The sequence below is a fragment of the Cricetulus griseus genome, chromosome 4, assembly GCF_003668045.3.
Source record: "Cricetulus griseus strain 17A/GY chromosome 4, alternate assembly CriGri-PICRH-1.0, whole genome shotgun sequence".
NCBI lineage: Eukaryota > Metazoa > Chordata > Mammalia > Rodentia > Cricetidae > Cricetulus > Cricetulus griseus.
The window spans coordinates 27,047,488-27,066,490 of NC_048597.1; the positions used below are offsets into that span (position 1 = coordinate 27,047,488).

At 33.4% G+C, this 19,003-nt stretch overlaps 1 protein-coding gene across 1 annotated transcript in view; it reads left to right on the forward strand.

The window, feature by feature from the left end:
• Cadm2 (cell adhesion molecule 2) overlaps positions 1-19,003 on the forward strand; it is a gene marked incomplete at its 5' end in the record, with an annotated part of 224,968 nt that overhangs the window by 129,554 nt on the left and 76,411 nt on the right. The window contains one exon of the mRNA XM_035444348.1: positions 13,645-13,823. Within this exon, the coding sequence (XP_035300239.1) occupies positions 13,645-13,823 (179 nt within the window). The remainder of the gene's footprint in view (positions 1-13,644; positions 13,824-19,003) is intronic.

Here is a 19,003-nt window from a genome sequence, read left to right on the forward strand (position 1 = left end):
GGAGTTAATGAAGGCAAGTTATCATCCAGAGTGAAATACTGTTCACGGAAATAGGGAAGATATGATATTGATGTAGCAGTATGAGTCTATTATCCCAGCAATTTCAAATCATTCTATCTAATGCATGAGATGTAATTAGCCAATATTTGTATTTCTCCTGCTAATCAGAAATATTTCTAGTTAACCACCAGATCAATTTTAGTATGGAAGTTGGATGTCGGTGGTACAGTGCTCTGGGGTACAGTTTTTGTGGTGGTGAGGAAGTAGAAGATGAGGCTTGGACCTGAGTTTATGTCATCTATGGATATCCATAGAGGTAGTTGTTTTGAGTCAGATTCTTTGCCACTTGGATTAGTTTGTTTTATGAGTTAATAAACTTTGATTTTAGAACAATTTTAGATTCACAGATACGTTGAACAGAAGGTACAGAAAATTCCTATATGCTACTGTGATCCCACAGGGTGAGAAACCCAGCATTATCCAGGGCCGACATCAGTAACTAACTGAGCCATACTGGCCAAACAATGAGGCAGTACAGTCTGCCCTTCGACACAAGGTTCTCTCTCACTCTTGAGGACTTTTTTACCTCTAAAATTATGTAATACATATCTAATAGACACATTGTGTAAGGATTGAAGATAATATATATATGCAATCCTTCCCACCAAGTAATGTCTTTACAAATAATGACCAGTATGATTACAGAGTTTCATTTGGTAAAGGGAATAAGTGCAAAGTATCTCACCAAGATTTGAACTCAGAAGTATAAAACATATTTAGCATTGAATTTTAATAAGCTGCTCTAGTAAGTTCAGAAAATGTGTTAAGATTATAGATTCTCAGATGCAAGATTTTGGCCAGAAAAAACACACTCTAGGATAGTGGTTCATGAATTTTAAAAAGTATCTCTGAGAAAAATAAATCAAGTTCGAAATGAACCAATAATAAAGTCACATAAAAACTGTTAGGGTACTGGAGATTATTAGGGCTGTAACAATAATAATAATAATAATAATAATAAATAATAATAAATAGGACTACTAATAAATTATATTCATATACAGAGAATGCAAAGGCAAGAGATTTTTTAAGGTAAAATGTAAAATAAAAATAATGAGAAACTGATGACTGGCAAACTTGGATCCATGGAAATATCTCCTTCACTAATAGCCAAGCAGTTATACAAAAAAATATTTTTTGGAGGAGTGATGAGCAAAGTGCTCAAGACCAAGCTGGAGAAAACCACAGAAACAGCTGACCTGAATAAGGGATTGCTCATGGACCCCCAGACTGATAGCTGGGAAACCAACATAGGACTGTTCCAGACCCCCTGAAGGAGGATGTAAGTTAGGAGCTCTGGGCAATCTATGGGACCTCTGGTAGTGGATCAGTATTTACCCCTAGTACAGGAATGGATTTGGGGAGCCCACTCCACATAGAGGGATACTCTCTCATCCTAGACACACGGGGAAGGGTCTAGGCCCTGCTCCAAATGATATGACAGACTTTGAAGATCCTCCATGGAAGGCCTCACCCTTCTATGGGAGCAGAAAGGGGTTGGGATGGGGGGGGTAGGGAGAGCAGAGGAGGAGGGGAGGGAGAGGGAAATGGCATAGACATGTATAAGAAGCTTGATTATAATTTAAAATGTCTAATTACAATTATAAAACACAAACAAAAATAAAAAATACTTGAAAGAACTGTGAAGAGAAAAGAATTAATTCTCATTCCACAAGTGCACTTACAGGCACTATTACTAGGAATGAATGAAAAGTTATCAGTTAACAAGTTTGCACAGAAAGCAAGTGAAAAAAAAAACAATAAAAAAAACCTTTGTATGGTTTTATACAACCCAAACTAACATTAAGGCATGTCCAATAGGTTGTTAAAAATCCAAGGTCTGTGAAATATAAAAAGTTGTTTTGTCCCTAATTATCAAATTTTTCTCACTTGTTTTATAATTCATTAATTTTAAAACATCTGTATTATACATATTGTGTGGTATATGAACATGAGTGCTGGCATGTATGGAGTTCAGAGGTTTTGGGTCTCCCTGGATCTGGAGTTAGAGGTAGCTTTAAATGCTGGAGTTAGGTGCTAAAAGATCAATGAATGGCATTACATGCTCTTAACTGCTAAGACATCACTACCAACTTTCTTATGCTTAGTTGTCATAGGTAAATTATACAACTACCTTGTGATAAGGGGGTCCACACTCTATAGGTCCTGTTTTGTAGGTCAAAAGGGTTTGTATTGTAGAGGTTACATGGCCAGCTCTAGTTAACAGTAGAATTGAGATTTCAATCTGTAGTTAACAATATTGAGGTCTGTATTGTCTTGTTCACTTAAAGTTCTCAATTCTCTCGAAGAAAATTGGCAGGAGTTAGAGACTATTTATAAATTGTCAACCCAAGTATAAATAGTTTTAAATCAGTAATGTAAACCCAATCCTGTTTGATATCTAAGATATATAAATATAGATAGACGGAAGATATGATTATGTAGAGATCCATAGATATAGAGATGTATAGATATATATGCAACATGTACATAGACCTAGCTGTTAATACCAATACAATATAAAACAATGGAATGCCAAAAAGCCTAGAGAAAAAAGCAGGAAGTTTAAGCATTAATCATGAGTCGATATTTTGTCACAAATAGTATGTATAATATAATTCTGAAGTAAATGGAAGATAAAATATAAAATAGGTGTGTCTATAATATTGAAATTCCCATAGGAAAATTTTTGAATAATAAAAATCACATGATGCTTAGATATTTACCATTGATTTGGAATCTAGAGTATTATGAAATTGTCATAATTAACTCAAATTCAAAAGCCAAACAGTCACTTTATTCCTAAGGTGCTTTCAAAGGTATAATAACTAGGAAATTGGTTTCAAATTCCATAATAAAGATATAGCCACATTCTGTCCTTGCTTTGTGGAAGCCCATATGGTCCTTTGCTCCCATCTTATGGTTTCAAAATTTAATCACACATTCACGCTCTGGAAGCATACAAGTGGTTATCTTGGAAATGAGACTGAATATTTTGGTTTTGTTTGTAAAACAGGAAGCTGACTCTTGGTAATCTCCACGGCTGTTGTTTAGGCTGGGCATCTGTGCTGTCCTGGGCACTCAATCATTTTTAGTTAAATGTCCCAGTGTCTTGTGAAAGTCCCATCACAGTATGCAGAACCACAGTTATAGATCCACAAAGAATATGTACTTCTTGAATATTTTCCAGAAAGGCAATTTTCTTGCAAAAAAAAAAAAAACAGCGAATTATTTTGAGAGATCATGTAAACGCTTCACTGGAAATCCAACTCAGAATGTATCTCAATATTTAAGACGCTGGAAAACGTACCCTCATATTCATGAGTGAGATTTTCAGGAAGTGTACCTTTGTCTCATATATTTAAAGTATCTGTCATGTGTGAATATATTAACTGTAGATTACATAAACTTTAATCTTTACCTTAACATTGTTATAGAAATTCTGATATGTATTAATAGCATCATACTTGTGGCAATTTAAGAAGATATAAGAAACGAAAATCACTTATTCTTACTCTTACTAGCACAATTAAGAAAACAAGAATCATTACAACTATCCACTAAAGAATGTCTGCATTTGTTCTTTAAAAAGTTCTACTCAATAGTATATTTTAGACTTAGCCTTTTTCCTATAATCTGTGTCAGACATTTGGAGCTAATATCCCTTTAGTGCTCACCAGTATAATTGCCAAATAAGTTTATAATTCACTATCTGTTATATATTTTAACTATTACATATCCATAAGTATATGGAGGGAACAAAATATGAAAACATAATTAATTCAGAATCTCTATAGAGATTAGGTATTTTAGTCAATGATGTAAAAGAATACTTTTTTAATTCTAGAAAGAACTATATTTAATAAAAACATGTAAAACAAAATTCCTGGCATGAATCTGGATTTTTGTATGTATTTACATGTCACACATAAGCTTGATTCCAAAAGACAGCAATTTTAATGTTTAAAGTCAAGAAAACAATTAAATGGTAAATCATTTTTCAAGTGTCAGAAATATGAGCATTTACAAATGGTTCCAATATAATAGGTAGAATCACTTAATGATTTATGAGTGCCTAAGCAAGCAACTCTTCCAAATTCAGAGTGCCAGAGATATCTGAGATGCTTGAAGGACAAAAGAAAGAAAAGAGGAAGACAGAATATTTTTAAAGACAGGAGACTAGAGCAGAAATGACCTCAACTCATGATCATGCCACTGCAAAGTGCAAGCAAGGGCTGAAGAGTGGCATGATCTCACAGAAGACAGCTGGTTTTCAATGAAGGGACAGCGCTGTCTGATGAATCAGGAACTCTACTATATATTAGAAAGGATTTTCAATTTGCCTTTTGTGGCTCATTACTATATCATCAAATCAACTTACTCAATTATTATCTATAAACCCAAACCAGAAAATAATAGAAAAGGAAAGACATTGTAAATATGGGAGGGGCTGGGAGGTTATGTAATGAAAACATAAATGCAGTAGTAGAGCTAGTTTTTCTTAGGGAAATGTGTTGTGCAGTATGTTTTCATTGCAAAACATTACTTAGAGGATTTGAAGATCAGTGTATTAAACATTATATATACAATCAATCACAGTGATGGGTCACTCTGTGAATGAACATGTTAAATTTTAGTCATTTTAATGCATTATAAAAATATTCTAACTTTTTAGCTCTAGGGAAAAAAAGAGTGCCATTAAGAATATTCTGTTTAATAATGCAGGAAAAGTATAATCCTTTGAGAAGAATTTCATTGAAATGATTAAAATATACTTTGAAAGTTTAAGTTTCAGATTCAGTTATCTTCAGCCTTACATAAAACATTTAATTCCTAGTTACAATACAAATGAGTTATACCTAATTATTTCTTCAAGACCATCCTTTTTAATATTAGACAAGAAGCAAGCCATGGAAGAAAATAAGTTTTATAATGGGCAATGATTAGCATGAATGCAGATGGACAAATTTAATTAGCTCTATTTTGTAGTAGGTGAAACAATGGACCTAACTCTTTAAGGGAAACAACCATATCATTTTAACCTTACTGTTAACTGAATGGCTTTTAAACTCGGGGTCAATTCTGATGGTTGAAGTACCTTCTTTGGTATCAGATTGACCTTACACTCTACACTGCTTGAGAATCTGGCATAGTCTGAGAAATTCATGTAAATAAATTATTATCCATAAAATAACATTGGAAAATATTCGAGAGGAAAACTTCAGGAGTTTATGATTTTTAAAAAATAATAATAAAACTCCTGTAAGAATGATCATTGTGAAGCATATCCAAGGTTTTATATTTAATATAAGCACATAGATGATTATACTGTTGTATGAAAGGATGAATATTTACTCATGATTTGTTGACTTTTTAATTAGAAATTAATATTCTATGCATACCAAGTAAAAGAAATGTTAATTGTACATAAGGCCTGGGTAATGTAATTGTTTTTCCCTTCATCAGAAACTTCTAAAGGATTAGTTTAGGCATTTTCCCCCAAATTGAATATTTTCAACTTCAGCACATTATGTTTCTCCTTCAAGAACATAGACACTTATCTTTTCTAGGGATAATCTTCTGTTTGTTGGGGCATAAATTTATTGGAATTATAGAGTGTGAAGCATGATTGCTTTATATCTCAGTAATTGAAAATAACCACTAGTAAATACCACATTATCAGTGAAAAGTCTTCTAGAATTTCTCAGTCACTCTAAAATAATGGCATCATGATCAAGCCTTCTAAGGTATACTTGCCTCTCGTATATAGGTTATCTCACATTTCAACATAAGCCATTAGATCAGAGGCAAGAAGTGTGTTAAAAGATAAGACTCATGTAGCATATGACAAGGTTGATCAGAAAATAAATATGTATCCTATTTACTATTTAAGTTTTCAATATAATAAGCCTAAGGTTGATTTTATTACCTCAACTAAACATGAGCATTATTGTAATGGAATTCCTTTTAGTTCATGCTATAAAATTCAATATGTCTTTTGGAATATGTCTATATGAGAGTGAAGAAATGAAAAATTAAGGGGGTACACAGGCTTGAACTTTGCACTTCAAGTTGACTTTGTAACTGATTTATCATGTCTTTTAACTCTATCACATACCAGTACAAATGGTGACTTTTAACTGGGAGCCTTCATTGTTGAGCTTTTCAATAGGAAGCTGTCTATAGTGAGGATATCAACTATAGACAGAGCAAATAAAGTGTCACTTTCATAAAATAGTGGTTCAGATATAAAAAATTCCAAATTACACCATGGTCACCAAGGACAGAAGAGTGATATGGTCTTACTGAAGCTAACATGAATGTGTAAGAGGTTTGTGCTATAGGAGCAGAAGTGACTATTATTCAGGAGTGGTTAAAATAGAAGAATGGTTTTCAAAACAAACAAACAAACAAAAAGAACCATTAGACCTTTTGGGCCACACAACCAACCTTTTATTTTATTTTATCAATTCAGTTTTGTGGCATTGTCTCACAATGTAGCCTGTTCCTACTTAATTATAATAAGTTAGGAATGCAATGGAAAATGCATTATTAGAGGCAATATTACTTAAGTATGATCTATACCTGTCTGCTTCTTTCAAGTTGGTTTTTTCTTTTCATTCACACTGAAAAGCCAAAATACATGAACAGAGCTGTTAGACTTTGAAAGCACTTGACACACATATAATAATGGGAGTCAGACTTTGTTACTTCCTACTCTCAGAGATTTCTGTGCATCTTAAAGAGAATTTTGATGGTGCAGGATGGCTTGAACATATGTCTAGAGGGCAGAGGAAAATCCACTTATGTGTGTATAGCTTCTCAAGGCTTGGGAAGTAGAGACATAAAGATTTTGGGGCTTGCTAGATTCCTAACCTAGGTAATTGGCAAATTCCTGGTTAGTGAGAGAACCTGTTTGAAAAACACAACCTTATTTTTTTATGTGATGTCTTTGTGGATAAAGGTGCTTGCCACTTACGTCTGGAATCCACGCAAAAGTAGAAAATTAGGACTGGCTTCAGGAAGCTGTTCTCTGATGTTGACATGCTTGCCATGGCACTCAAAATACCCTGCTTGTGCTGTCCACATCACGAACACATAAGATCAATACCACCATCATCATCGCCAACATAAGCAGCAACAAGAGCAGGCATAATTAAAGGTTTTTAAAATCTGCCCGGCTCCAGAGAGGTTGATCTGAAGTTGATCACAGGTTCTTACAAGCATTTGCACACATGTGTACACCCATTTGTAAACATGTTCCCCTACAAACATAAATATTGATTAACACAATAAATAAAAAATGACATGGAAAGCATTGTTTTACCTTTAAATAAGACAGCAGTTAAATCTGAAAATTGCAGCTTGATTTTTATTCCAAAGATATAGAACAATATTTTATAATAATTTGCATATATGTAGAATAAAATTATAAATTGAATGGGAAACATATCCTTTGAACATCAATAACAAGTGGCTGTGTATGTTTTTCATATAAGATGATCAGTGGGAGAAATAGTCTTGGCGGAATCAATTTTGTTTATTCCTGCTTCACAACATCTTTAATTTCCAACAAACAAAAATAACAAAACAATTCTTTAAAGGAGTTTCAGAATATAAAGGACACCTTTCTTCTTGAATATTTTCCTTATTTGATTTTAAAATTTTGAAATATGAAGCAACCTCATCTTTTATTATTTCTCTGTGTGTCCTTCTCCCTCTTTCCCTCTTCTCCCTAACTCCATTTGGTCCCTGTCAATTCAAATTTGGACTTTAGTTTGAGAAGCAGTCTCAGCTAGGCAGTAGAAAAATGCTTGGCTAATAGTCTTCTGGGATCTTTCTCTTTTGAATACAGTAAAATTAATTTTTTCTACATTTACCAATTTCAAACTGATTTACAATTCATTTACTTTTCATATGCATTAGAGTCTCTCAAAAACTTAACAACATAAGTGAAGATATTTTCCCACAACTATGGAAAATAATTTCATAATCTAAAAGGCTTTGCTTAATTCATAAAATGAAAGTAAATGTTTCTGAAAATCATACTAACTTTTAAAATATCCCATGGGAATATTACAGATAATAAGGAGGAATTGTATCTTAAAACACCTCTTTGATAATTAAAATAGTCAATCAAATCTATTGACTAACTATGGGATTTCTGAACAGAAATGAAGCCATTGGGCATGCGACATGATACATAAAGCAGAAGATAATTGAAAGTTTTGATTTGCCATCAAGGAAATACTGAGCATAAATATTCAAAAATTCATTTCTTCTTTCTTTTGAGCTAGAATATGATGCTTACTTGAATGCTGTTACAGTGAATACTTTTCACCTACAAAAATTTTAAATTTCATAAGAATTTTAGTGTTAGATCTCAACATATATGTTTTTATGACAGAAAAATTATAGAATCCAGGGAAGGATTTAAGATCTTGGGAAGAACCTCAACCTGCAGAGTGTTCCAAATTTTGGAAGTTCTTTTGTTCTTACCCAATTATAAAAACAGCAGAAGAGACCTGAATCATTGGACTCACTATTGTGTAGCTAAATTAATTATCGATTTTTTATTCTTTTCCTAAAACATATGTATAAAGAAGAGGCAAATAATGGTGAAGTTCAAGAAAAGTTTCCTGCCTATAATACATACAGAGTACAACCGAAAAGACATCATACATAGATGGAAGGATTAGAAGAATTGCTACAACTCAAATTTTCCAGAGCAAGCGACAGACTAAACTGAATATAACTTAGCAATCTAATATGAATTCTAATATGTGATAATATACCCAATAAATTGGCAGTTAAAGATAGTGATAACAATTCCTACTAACATTAATTTCTAAATAATAATTTGTGAATGACACTAGAAATCTCTAGTCAGATTTGTACAGTGGAGATGGTACAACCATAAAGCCTCACCATGAGGGATGCCAAAATGTGAGTTGCATGAGGAGGGTACCAGTGGACATGCCAAACTGGACAGGGAAAATTCCCCAAGGCCTCATTCCAACACAAAAATCACAGGAACTAAGAAAAACCAGGAGTGGGAGAGACAGTCTTCTGCCAAGAAAGGGCACAACAGTCAATTGTCCAATGTCAAACCATGTGCCTTGAAAATCTGTTTACCAGCAATGTTATACAGACTGAACAGGATGAATTTAGAAACACATATGTTTATAGATGCCAATGTATACCATAACTAATTATTAGTGGTAGAAAAGGCCATCAATTTGAAGGATAGTGAGGAAGGGTGTATAGAATGGTTTGGAGGGAAGAAAGGAAAGGTATAATCTCAAAAGAAATACTTTTATAAAGACAACTGTGAGCTAATTTGAAAAAAAATTTGCACGTTATAATCTTTTCCCCTAAGTCCTTAAAATATAAAGAATTCATGATGATATTTGGTTTCTACTCTCATTTCCATGATTTACTGTCCTAGAAGAACCTGTTACAAAATGGCTTAGGTATACTCCCTTGTAAAAATGTATTTATAAGTTTGTAGATTTGACAGACAAAACAAAATGAAGTTTTAGCTCATACCAATAGTCTCACATGTCTTGTAATCTTGTAATACAAAGGGGGACATTCAGTACTGACCATGTCCCGGACATCTCTGCTGCTCTTCTCTCTCTTGTTACTCCTGTTGTCTGACCCCTACTCTTTTGTAGCCTCATTGCATAAAAACTATAAGCTGGAACTTCTTTTAAAATGATCCCCTTTCTTTGGATGCCTGAGCGGAGGGAAGATTGTCATTCATTTGAAGCAAGAATCTCAATCATTTGTAGGTTCCAACTAGAAAAAGCCTCTATATTAAGATGAAACACAAACTGCATCAAGGCATGCTAAACCACTCAACATTAGGTCAAACATTTTAAACTTAGTTAGCAACAAGTGTAAGCTATTTATAATCTGTACATGAACTCTAACCTCCGTCTCATTAAAGTTGCATCCAGTGATGTGCACACCTTTATCACCTTGAAGACTTAACTCCCTGAGTGGGATACTGTATGCCTGAAGTATTTAGTTTAATGGAGTACTAACTTCAGTCGCAGACTTATCCTGTCACACAGGTGCAAAAGTTGTTTTATTTTGTTTTTCATTTCTTTGTTCTTCTTTTGCCATTTTATTTTTAATTCATTCACCAGAAAGAAGGTGTTTTGTTTAAGAAAATAAAATTTAAATATAGAAGGAGCGCTTAAATTGCAATACATTCTTTAGATTTTTGTTTCTATACAATTTTGAAATACATAATTAAATTGATTTATGGATTTATAGAACCATGTGCTTAAGAGGAAATTGAAAGCATAGTAACTAATTAGAATACCATTATCACAATTTCTATTTGAGGTATTAATTTTGGATGTATGGACAGTTATACCTCTGTGTTCACCAGTCTCAATTGACACATTAAGAAACCATGGCCTTGCTATTATAAGTGCTTCCTTTGAGAACAGTAAAAGTTAGTGTCTTCAAATAATAATTATATATGTTATTTTTATTATTTGTCTTATTTATAAAAATAAATACTTTTATATGGCTTTGTGAAAAGTCTAAAATCTTTACTATTTTTGTTCTGACAAAAGTACTAGTTTCGTTTGACATATTTTTACCATTTTCAAGGATGCTAAGGATATGCATGCATAAGATTATGCAAAATTCCAATAATTAAATTCTAATAGCAAGTAGCTAAGGCAGATACATGCAGCAAGAATAGATTTACTAGCATTTGATTTTCTTTTGGTAGAGATATTAACAAAATTTCCTATATAATTGGATGAGGGAAATACTGTTATCCAATAATTTAATATACTTAGTTTCCTCATTTTTCTCATGTAAAGATATTCTCTCAGAAATCTCATGAGTACAATTCTGATAAAATTGCCTTAATTTCTTTGCTTTCTTTTTTGGAAGGTATAGGAAAATAAAAAACAAAGCACTTACTATTCTCCACTAATGCACTGCAATTATTCACCCTGGTCACTAAAATATATGTGCCAGCCAGTTTATCTTTATCAGCCATAAGTCCTTCCAGGGGCATCAACAAAGAAACCTATAACTCACTTCAATTCTGACTCCATGCAGCTGCAGATAGTGTCAAATCCCACAGTAGGGAGGTTCAATCCCAGAAAACTGCTACTATGTCTTAGGCCAATTACACATAGCAGACTGTAAACCATCCTTTTGATCAACACACTATAAAGCAGAATTGCCATGACTCCCTCCCTGGGTTCAATTAATTTGCTACAATGCCTCAGAGAAGTACTCTACTCCTCTCTTTGTTACAAAGGTTATTGCAAAGAATACAGATGAACAAATAAATGAGATTCCCACAGGAAGGCATAGAAGGGAAGGACAAACTGAAATGCCTCAATCTGGGGGAAATGTTTCCTGTTTGTTTATTTATCACTAATTATTAGCCCTACAATTTCACAATGTATATAACATATTCTACCATGCTATTGTCTATTCTTAACTCTTTATCTCCCTCCCATTTCTATTAAGCTATTAAGTAGCAATAAAATAGTTGTACAGTTGGAGTATACCACAAGAGGAGGAATTTGTATTAAAGGGTCTTAGCATTAGGAAGGCAGAGAACCACTGTTCTAGAGCCTAGGATACCCATCTGGCATATGTGGTTATGACCATATTTACACTGTAAGGCATGGGTTCCTTCCTATAGAGCAGACCTTAAAATCTATCCAAGAGTGATTTTTACATACCTAAGATTATGTATGTTGTGCCACAATGCCAAACAATATTACCTGGCAGGTTTGTCTCATAGTTTATAGGATTATTATCTGGGTGAGATTGCAGATGACTTTTCTGCCCAGCAGCCTGCATACACCTTTTGAGGCTTTGAAGATTAGATGTCAGGGAGGACACTTCTAGGTAAGTTTTGGATTGTTATCTCCATAGCATAGAATCAAGGTGTGTGCGGCTTCAGCAAACAGTCTTAGCAACTAATTCTGGAAAACAACCAAGTAGAAGAACAATGCCAAAGCCCTCCATTGTTTTGTAGAGGTCTCTTGATGTTACCAGATAAACAATTCAAAAGGAGGTATCCTGCTCATGGTAATATGGTTGTTAATTGCTAACTCATGGCTTCTATGAGCAGTTTTTTCACCCATGAATTTTCCACAAGACACCAACCAGGTATTTGAATTTCCATGAAAACTCCATTACATAGGCCTGTCTGTTAACATCACTGGACATTGTTTGCCTACTCAACCTTCATCATCTGTCTCATCATAGAAGTTCAAAACTAAGATAGATGGTCTTAGCTCTGTATCTAAGTAGCCCTTTCTGATGCTCTCCAGGAGCCCATGACGGGTATCTCTTTATAGCATCTCATAGCTTTACCTCATTAGAACCAGAGATATTTTTGCTACAAAAATAGTCACAATGGATTTAGAAACTGGTGTCGTTATCAGAAACTGGTGTCAAAGTCAAAATACTTGAGCAGTTTTCCCAAGTAAAAAGTCTTCAAGAAGGCCAAGTCAGGAACTTGGGCAGAAAGAAATATATGTTTCATATTGTATCAATTTTGATAAAACTGAAGAGTATCTATAATTTCTTGTAAAGTGGATATCATAGTCATAGGGTTCAGTGATGACCAGATGTCATATGGTGTCTGACTCTATTTTGTAAAAAATAAAATATTATATATATGTGTGCACATGTGTGTATATGTTTGTGCGTGCGTGTGTGTGTGTGTGTGTGTGTGTGTGTGTGTGTGTGTGTGTGTGTGTGTTTCCCACAACAGTGAGTAGAGAGACAACTTTTAAGACTTGCACTCTTTCTACCATACTTTTCAGGCATTAAACTTGGATTGTCATCATTGTATGGCACATGCTCTAACATATGTCTTCTCCTCTCAATCCATTTTCCTAAAGAAATAATTTTGGAAAAAATTCTTTAAGATAGTATAAGAAGGGGTAGAGATAAGGGTAGAGATGAGGGGTAGAGATAAGCAGAACCATGTCATGGGGTGGGCCTATGTTATAAAATGCAAGGTAAAGCCAAGGAATAATTGTCTCAAAAGTCCAAAGAAATTAGTTCATTATGAGATGGTATTCATTGACAGCAGCATCTGGCTGGACTCAGAACTGACCTAAGCAGGACATCAGAAGTGACAGCTATAGCAACTCAATAAATTTGTTCCTTAATACATATCTAATAATTAAGTAGAACAGAATTAAGTTACATTTATCATGCTTCTACGTTTTCTGAGTTAATGCTTGATGGTTCATTGGTACCTTATAAAAGCTAGCACAGCTGGGTGATGGTGGTGCATGCATTTAATCCCAGCACTCGGGAGGCAGAGGCAGGTGGATTTCTGTGAGTTCAAGGCCAGCCTGGTCTCCAGAGTGAGTGCCAGGATAGGCTCCAAAGCTACACAGAGAAACCCTGTCTCGAAAAACCAAAATTAAATAAATAGATAGATAGATAGATAGATAGATAGATAAAAGCTAGCACAAAGGAATAAAAAGGTTTCTATATAAATGGTTTGATTTCTTTCACAGAACACTCAGTATTTCTTGTTTTGTCTCTCTACATTCATGCTTTATCCAATAGGCCAGAACCTGTTTTGTGGACAAAGGATGGTGCAGAATTACCAGATCCTGATCGAATGGTCGTGAGTGGTAGGGAACTCAACATTCTTTTCCTGAACAAAACGGACAATGGCACGTATAGATGCGAAGCCACCAACACCATTGGCCAAAGCAGCGCAGAGTATGTCCTCATTGTACATGGTGAGTTCTTTTTGGAAACATTACATGTGAAAGGAGAAACACCATGGAGCCCTGTTAAAATCTGTCAAAATGGTTAGAAAAATGTTATATAGGTCTTTTTTTTTCTTTCAGAAGGGCTCCTCATGAGTATAACTACCTTCAAGATAGACATTTAATATGTTTCAGGTTTGACTAATAAGAAAAATTAAAGCATTTATGAAAAATAAAATTATTTCATGAAAAACATTATTATAAGTAATTTAATTTGCTATTTAGTAATGACTTATAAATTATACTAGTGGTTATCTTTAAATTTATCATAAATTATTTCTAGTTATAATCCAGAGCACTGGAAAACATTTCTCTTAAGCTAACTTCATTGTATTATCATTAAAATATGCTTTCTAAACACTGAACTGCACAATACAAAAGATAACAATATGCCATTGGAGTATACTAAAGGCAAAAGTTTGCAATTATAATGTTTATTTTTTATGAATGATAATTTGAAATTAATTTTTCTTGACTGCATTTAATTCAAAATTAGTTCGAATGCAAAAAGAACTAAAATGGACATGAGTAAAGAAAATAACTGTTTTAAACAAGTTCCAAACATGATGGCTTTTTCATAAGGTAGCTTTAATGTATGACTAGAAAGAAACACCTTCTTATGCATAAATACTGTAATAAATACAATTAGCTTCCTTGATATAGCTGCTTCTGGTGGTTTCTTATATATACCAGAAGGCATTGTGAGTCTCCAAGAAAAAGAATTATCCGCAGGTGTGATTTTTGCCTCAGATATTTCACCAGGACAATTTTTATGAGCATACCATTTTATCCAACATAATATTACAAAATAATGAGCTACTATTGCATCAAACAAATTACAGTAATAAATTCTGTGGACTTTGCGTATCCTGGAAAGAATGTGTTTACTGTCTTTCATCTGAATCCAAGTACAAAATACTGCTAGAAATGTGGATGAGTCAAACAGCTTTCAATAAAAGAATATTTGAAAGTTTAAGTCCAATTATTTGAGAGAGATTTAATTTTCTGGGAATACAAAAACCTTGCTTTGCTATATTTCCAATTATTTATTTGTTATAATACAATAAGAATGAAGAAAATAATATAGAATACAGTTCTATTTTCAAATTTGTTATAGTCAAAAATCTCTCTTCCTAACATTATCTTGCTATAGTAAACAATGGCGAGATATACTGTACAGATTTTCACAAATAACACACCAGGAATTAAACAATTCTGTGATCTAATATGTTGTGAAAGGTTAAAAAATCGACTTTAGGAAAGATCACTCATATCATTGGGATAATTAGACTGGAATGAAACGTCGGAAACTCACATAGGTGAACATGCCAACTTCACTACCGGGCATCCTGTATAAACTGTGGCTTTAATCACAAAATCTCCTCAGAACTTAAGAGCAGGATCCAAGCCTACATAACTATGTGCTCTCACCTTAAGTCTGGTATGTCTGATGCATTTTAATTTTTCTAAGTGCCACTATCCAGTAAGTGGGACACATTCCTGCATGCTGTATAGCATGACACATTGCATTGGCAGCAATGAACCGTAAGACTATGGAGAATGCAAAGGGAAGGAACTGAGAAATAACATACCCAGATATGTCTCTTTTTTCTTTTAATGAGTTCAAGCACAGGAAAATTCATACTAACTCAATGTTTACAAGGTGGCAACAATATGATGTTGGCAATAGCAAAGCTACATTTAGGTTGTTGGCAGTTGACACATTTCTAATAAATACGTTTTTAAGCACTTTTAAGAAGTCATTTTTGGCTTTGCTTTTGAACTCCAATTCATCAAAAGCACCCCATAGATTAATGCTTTTCACGCTGCTAGATAAATGCTGTGAAGTTCAACAGTAGTTTACCTAGTGTTATTGACACAAGTAATGAGAGGCTCTGCAAAACAGTGAAACTATATTACACTGTGTTTAAAGGGGGCTTCAATTGGCTTCATTACAAAATAAAGGGTCCATTTTCCCCTTTGCACACAAGGTATAATGTTTCACTAGTCACTGGTTGTATAAATGTAAAAGCTCCCCTCTTCCATTAATGGTTCAGCTGTTTTCAAATCCTACTAAGTGATAAAATTTGAGTGGCATTTTGATCTACAATGAGTGCCACATGTGATAATTTGTGATAACTTTATCCCTTTATATTTTACACCAAGGTTGATTTTTAACCTCAGCTGTGATGATTTAACATAGCTCTCGTCCAGAAGGGTTTTTATGACTCAGGACTGATGTGTAGAATCTACCACTGTTTGCCTGCATGATTCCCAACATGATGAAGGCTGAAACACTTTCCTGTAAAATCAACAACAACACAGATGCCAGGCGCTGGTTAGATTTTATCCTATGGGTGCCAATGGTAGTACATGTTGGAATTTTATGCCTTTTAATTGTTATAAGCTCTGGTGTGTTGGGTTATGCACACTGCATCTATTCTTCAACTCCTCTGCATTTTGACTTTGAAATTTTCAGCTTTAAAATTACAAATAGTGGCTTAAACTGCTGGTTTAAAACTTAACTTCAATGAAAGCTTTACTGAAAGTCAATGTACAAGGGACTGTAAGAAGAGGCATTGCACATATGAAACCTGAGTACTGTTAAGAATACGATGAGGGAGACACTAGCACTTTTCATTAATAAGCACAGTAATGAAAAAATATGTCTGTTAAGTTAATGGCTAGAATTCATGGTTCTATTGGATTTCTGTGAGCATCCATGATCCTTCAGTTTAACTTCTTTATAAAAAATGTAAAAGAATCTCTTTTACCATTGTCATGCTATTTTTCAGAAACCAGTATATGTAAATTTAACAGATTGTAGTATTCTGTTCCATTCATCTCTTTGTATTTGACCAAAATAACAATTCATTTATTCATAAATAATTTGCTATGTGTCTTCTGACTATAATAGGAAACTAAAATAAATAATATAAGTATAAGTATAAGAGGGACAAGAAATGATAACAAATACTTAATACAAAATAGTTAAGATAAGCACAGTCTGTGAAGGTGAAGAGCAACTATCAACACTGTAAAAAAATGCAACACTAGGCTTCAAAATAATTAAATAGTATTTAAAAATGACATACATCTAAACCAGAAATATTTAGTATACTATCAGTTATACAGATATGCCCTGAATTGGACCAGCATTCTTGAATATCAATATTAGCCTGATTAGATGAGGGCAGATTCAACACCAATGTGCAATGAACAATCACATGATAATGTTTTTCTTCAGATTCCTTCTAAAACCCAGTATACAGAATATTAATTCAGCAAACATTCTTATATAATAAGAAAAATTGTTAATAGTTTGTTAAAAGTTAGTCATAGGAAAATTCTTTCAACATCCCACAGTGTAAAAGCTCATGACACACTGAGCAGGCTAAGTTCAATGGACAGCATTGTTTCTCTAAGAAAACATCCATTTTTTAAGAAACTACATAAATTATTCTTCCCAAGCAGTGAGTACCTAGATCAACATCCAACTACTGAAGGCATCAAAGCAGATAGCCATGGTTACAGAGTACTGCTGATGAACTCAATCCAATTCATTTAATGGTTGAAAGTATTTAAAATATTTCATATTTATTTTTCATCACCTGATTAAAATTTTACTCTTTTGGGGGAAGATGGAGTGTGAGATGGCTCAGTGAATAACAGAACTTGTTGCCCAGCCTGAATATTTCAGTTTGTTATTGGGATTTACATGGTAGGAGAAAACCTATTCCCAATAGTTCCCCTCTTATCTCTACCCCTGGTCCTAGCACATGCCTGTCCCTTAAAAATAACAAAACAACAGAAATTTGGAAGTATATATTCTTGGAAACCTCACAACTATATGAAATATGAAGGTTTTGAGAAATATGTGAACAGTGATAAGTCCAAAATTCCTAAAACTTAACTTAGTTCCCTCTTAAATTTAAAAATTTAATCAACTCATATAACTCTGCACCAAATGTAGAAACACACACATTTGGTACTTGAGAGTACACAAATTATACACAACATACACACATGTAGGTGTGTGTGTGTGTGTGTGTGTGTGTGTGTGTGTGTGTGTGTGTGAGAGAGAGAGAGAGAGAGAGAGAGAGAGAGAGGGCAGAAAAATTGAACTTACTAAACAATAAAATAGGAATGTTTTCTTTCAACTCTCTAAAATATGGTGTACAAAATATTAGCTCAGCAGACATTCCTAAAGAGCAATAAAATTTGAGCATCATAACCCTTCCAGAGATTTGTGAGGAAATCTTGCAGAGAAAATGATCAGCTGTTTCTCCTGCCTATAGCTGTAGAATTTGGGCAAGAACACATTGAAAGCCAACATTGTGGGCATTGATATCAAAATTTTGGAGAAAGCAGGCCATGGTAATGGACACACATATTACACAAAGTTCCCATTGCTTATCAAACATTACCCTTTGTATCACAGCAACACTCATGTAAGTTAAAGTTATTTTACTATTATCTAACTTATTCTACTATGTCCTTATTTTTTTATAAATAAAATTTTAAAAATTTGGACTACCTCACTATCTTAACTTACACTACACTTTTTTAAATGTAATTACAAATTATACACTTTTCCACATTTTATCTTAAATACAAATACATAAATATATATTCTTTCCTATGCTATTTAAACTTACAACAATATAAAATAGGAAAATTTTCTATAACTATTATTTTGATAACATGGATTAAAATAGAATTTCAGTTTGCTTCTATTTTTTTCTCCCAATCAAGTATCATAGTTGTTGATTCAATAGCTCTAAAATATCACTGTGCAATTTTAGTATATTTGTTTCTTCAGGTGTTTATTGAAATAACTACTGATAAAAACGGCACTGCCATTGTTTGTTTGTAAGATAATTACTTTAGTAATAATCCATTTAAATAACACGCATACATATAATATGCAATGTGTCACATTTTATTGTTAGTTGGAAAGAGCCATTATAAAAATAGTTTAATATTTTACAAAATTAATAGTAAGAGAATATTTCTACTATAAATGTCTATGAGTTTTAGTCTAATGAAATGTATCAAGCTATTAAATATGCTTTTCCAGTTTTAAGAGTCAGTTACAATTACTACTTTTATTCATTTTTATTGTTAAAAATAAATGTCAATAGTGACGC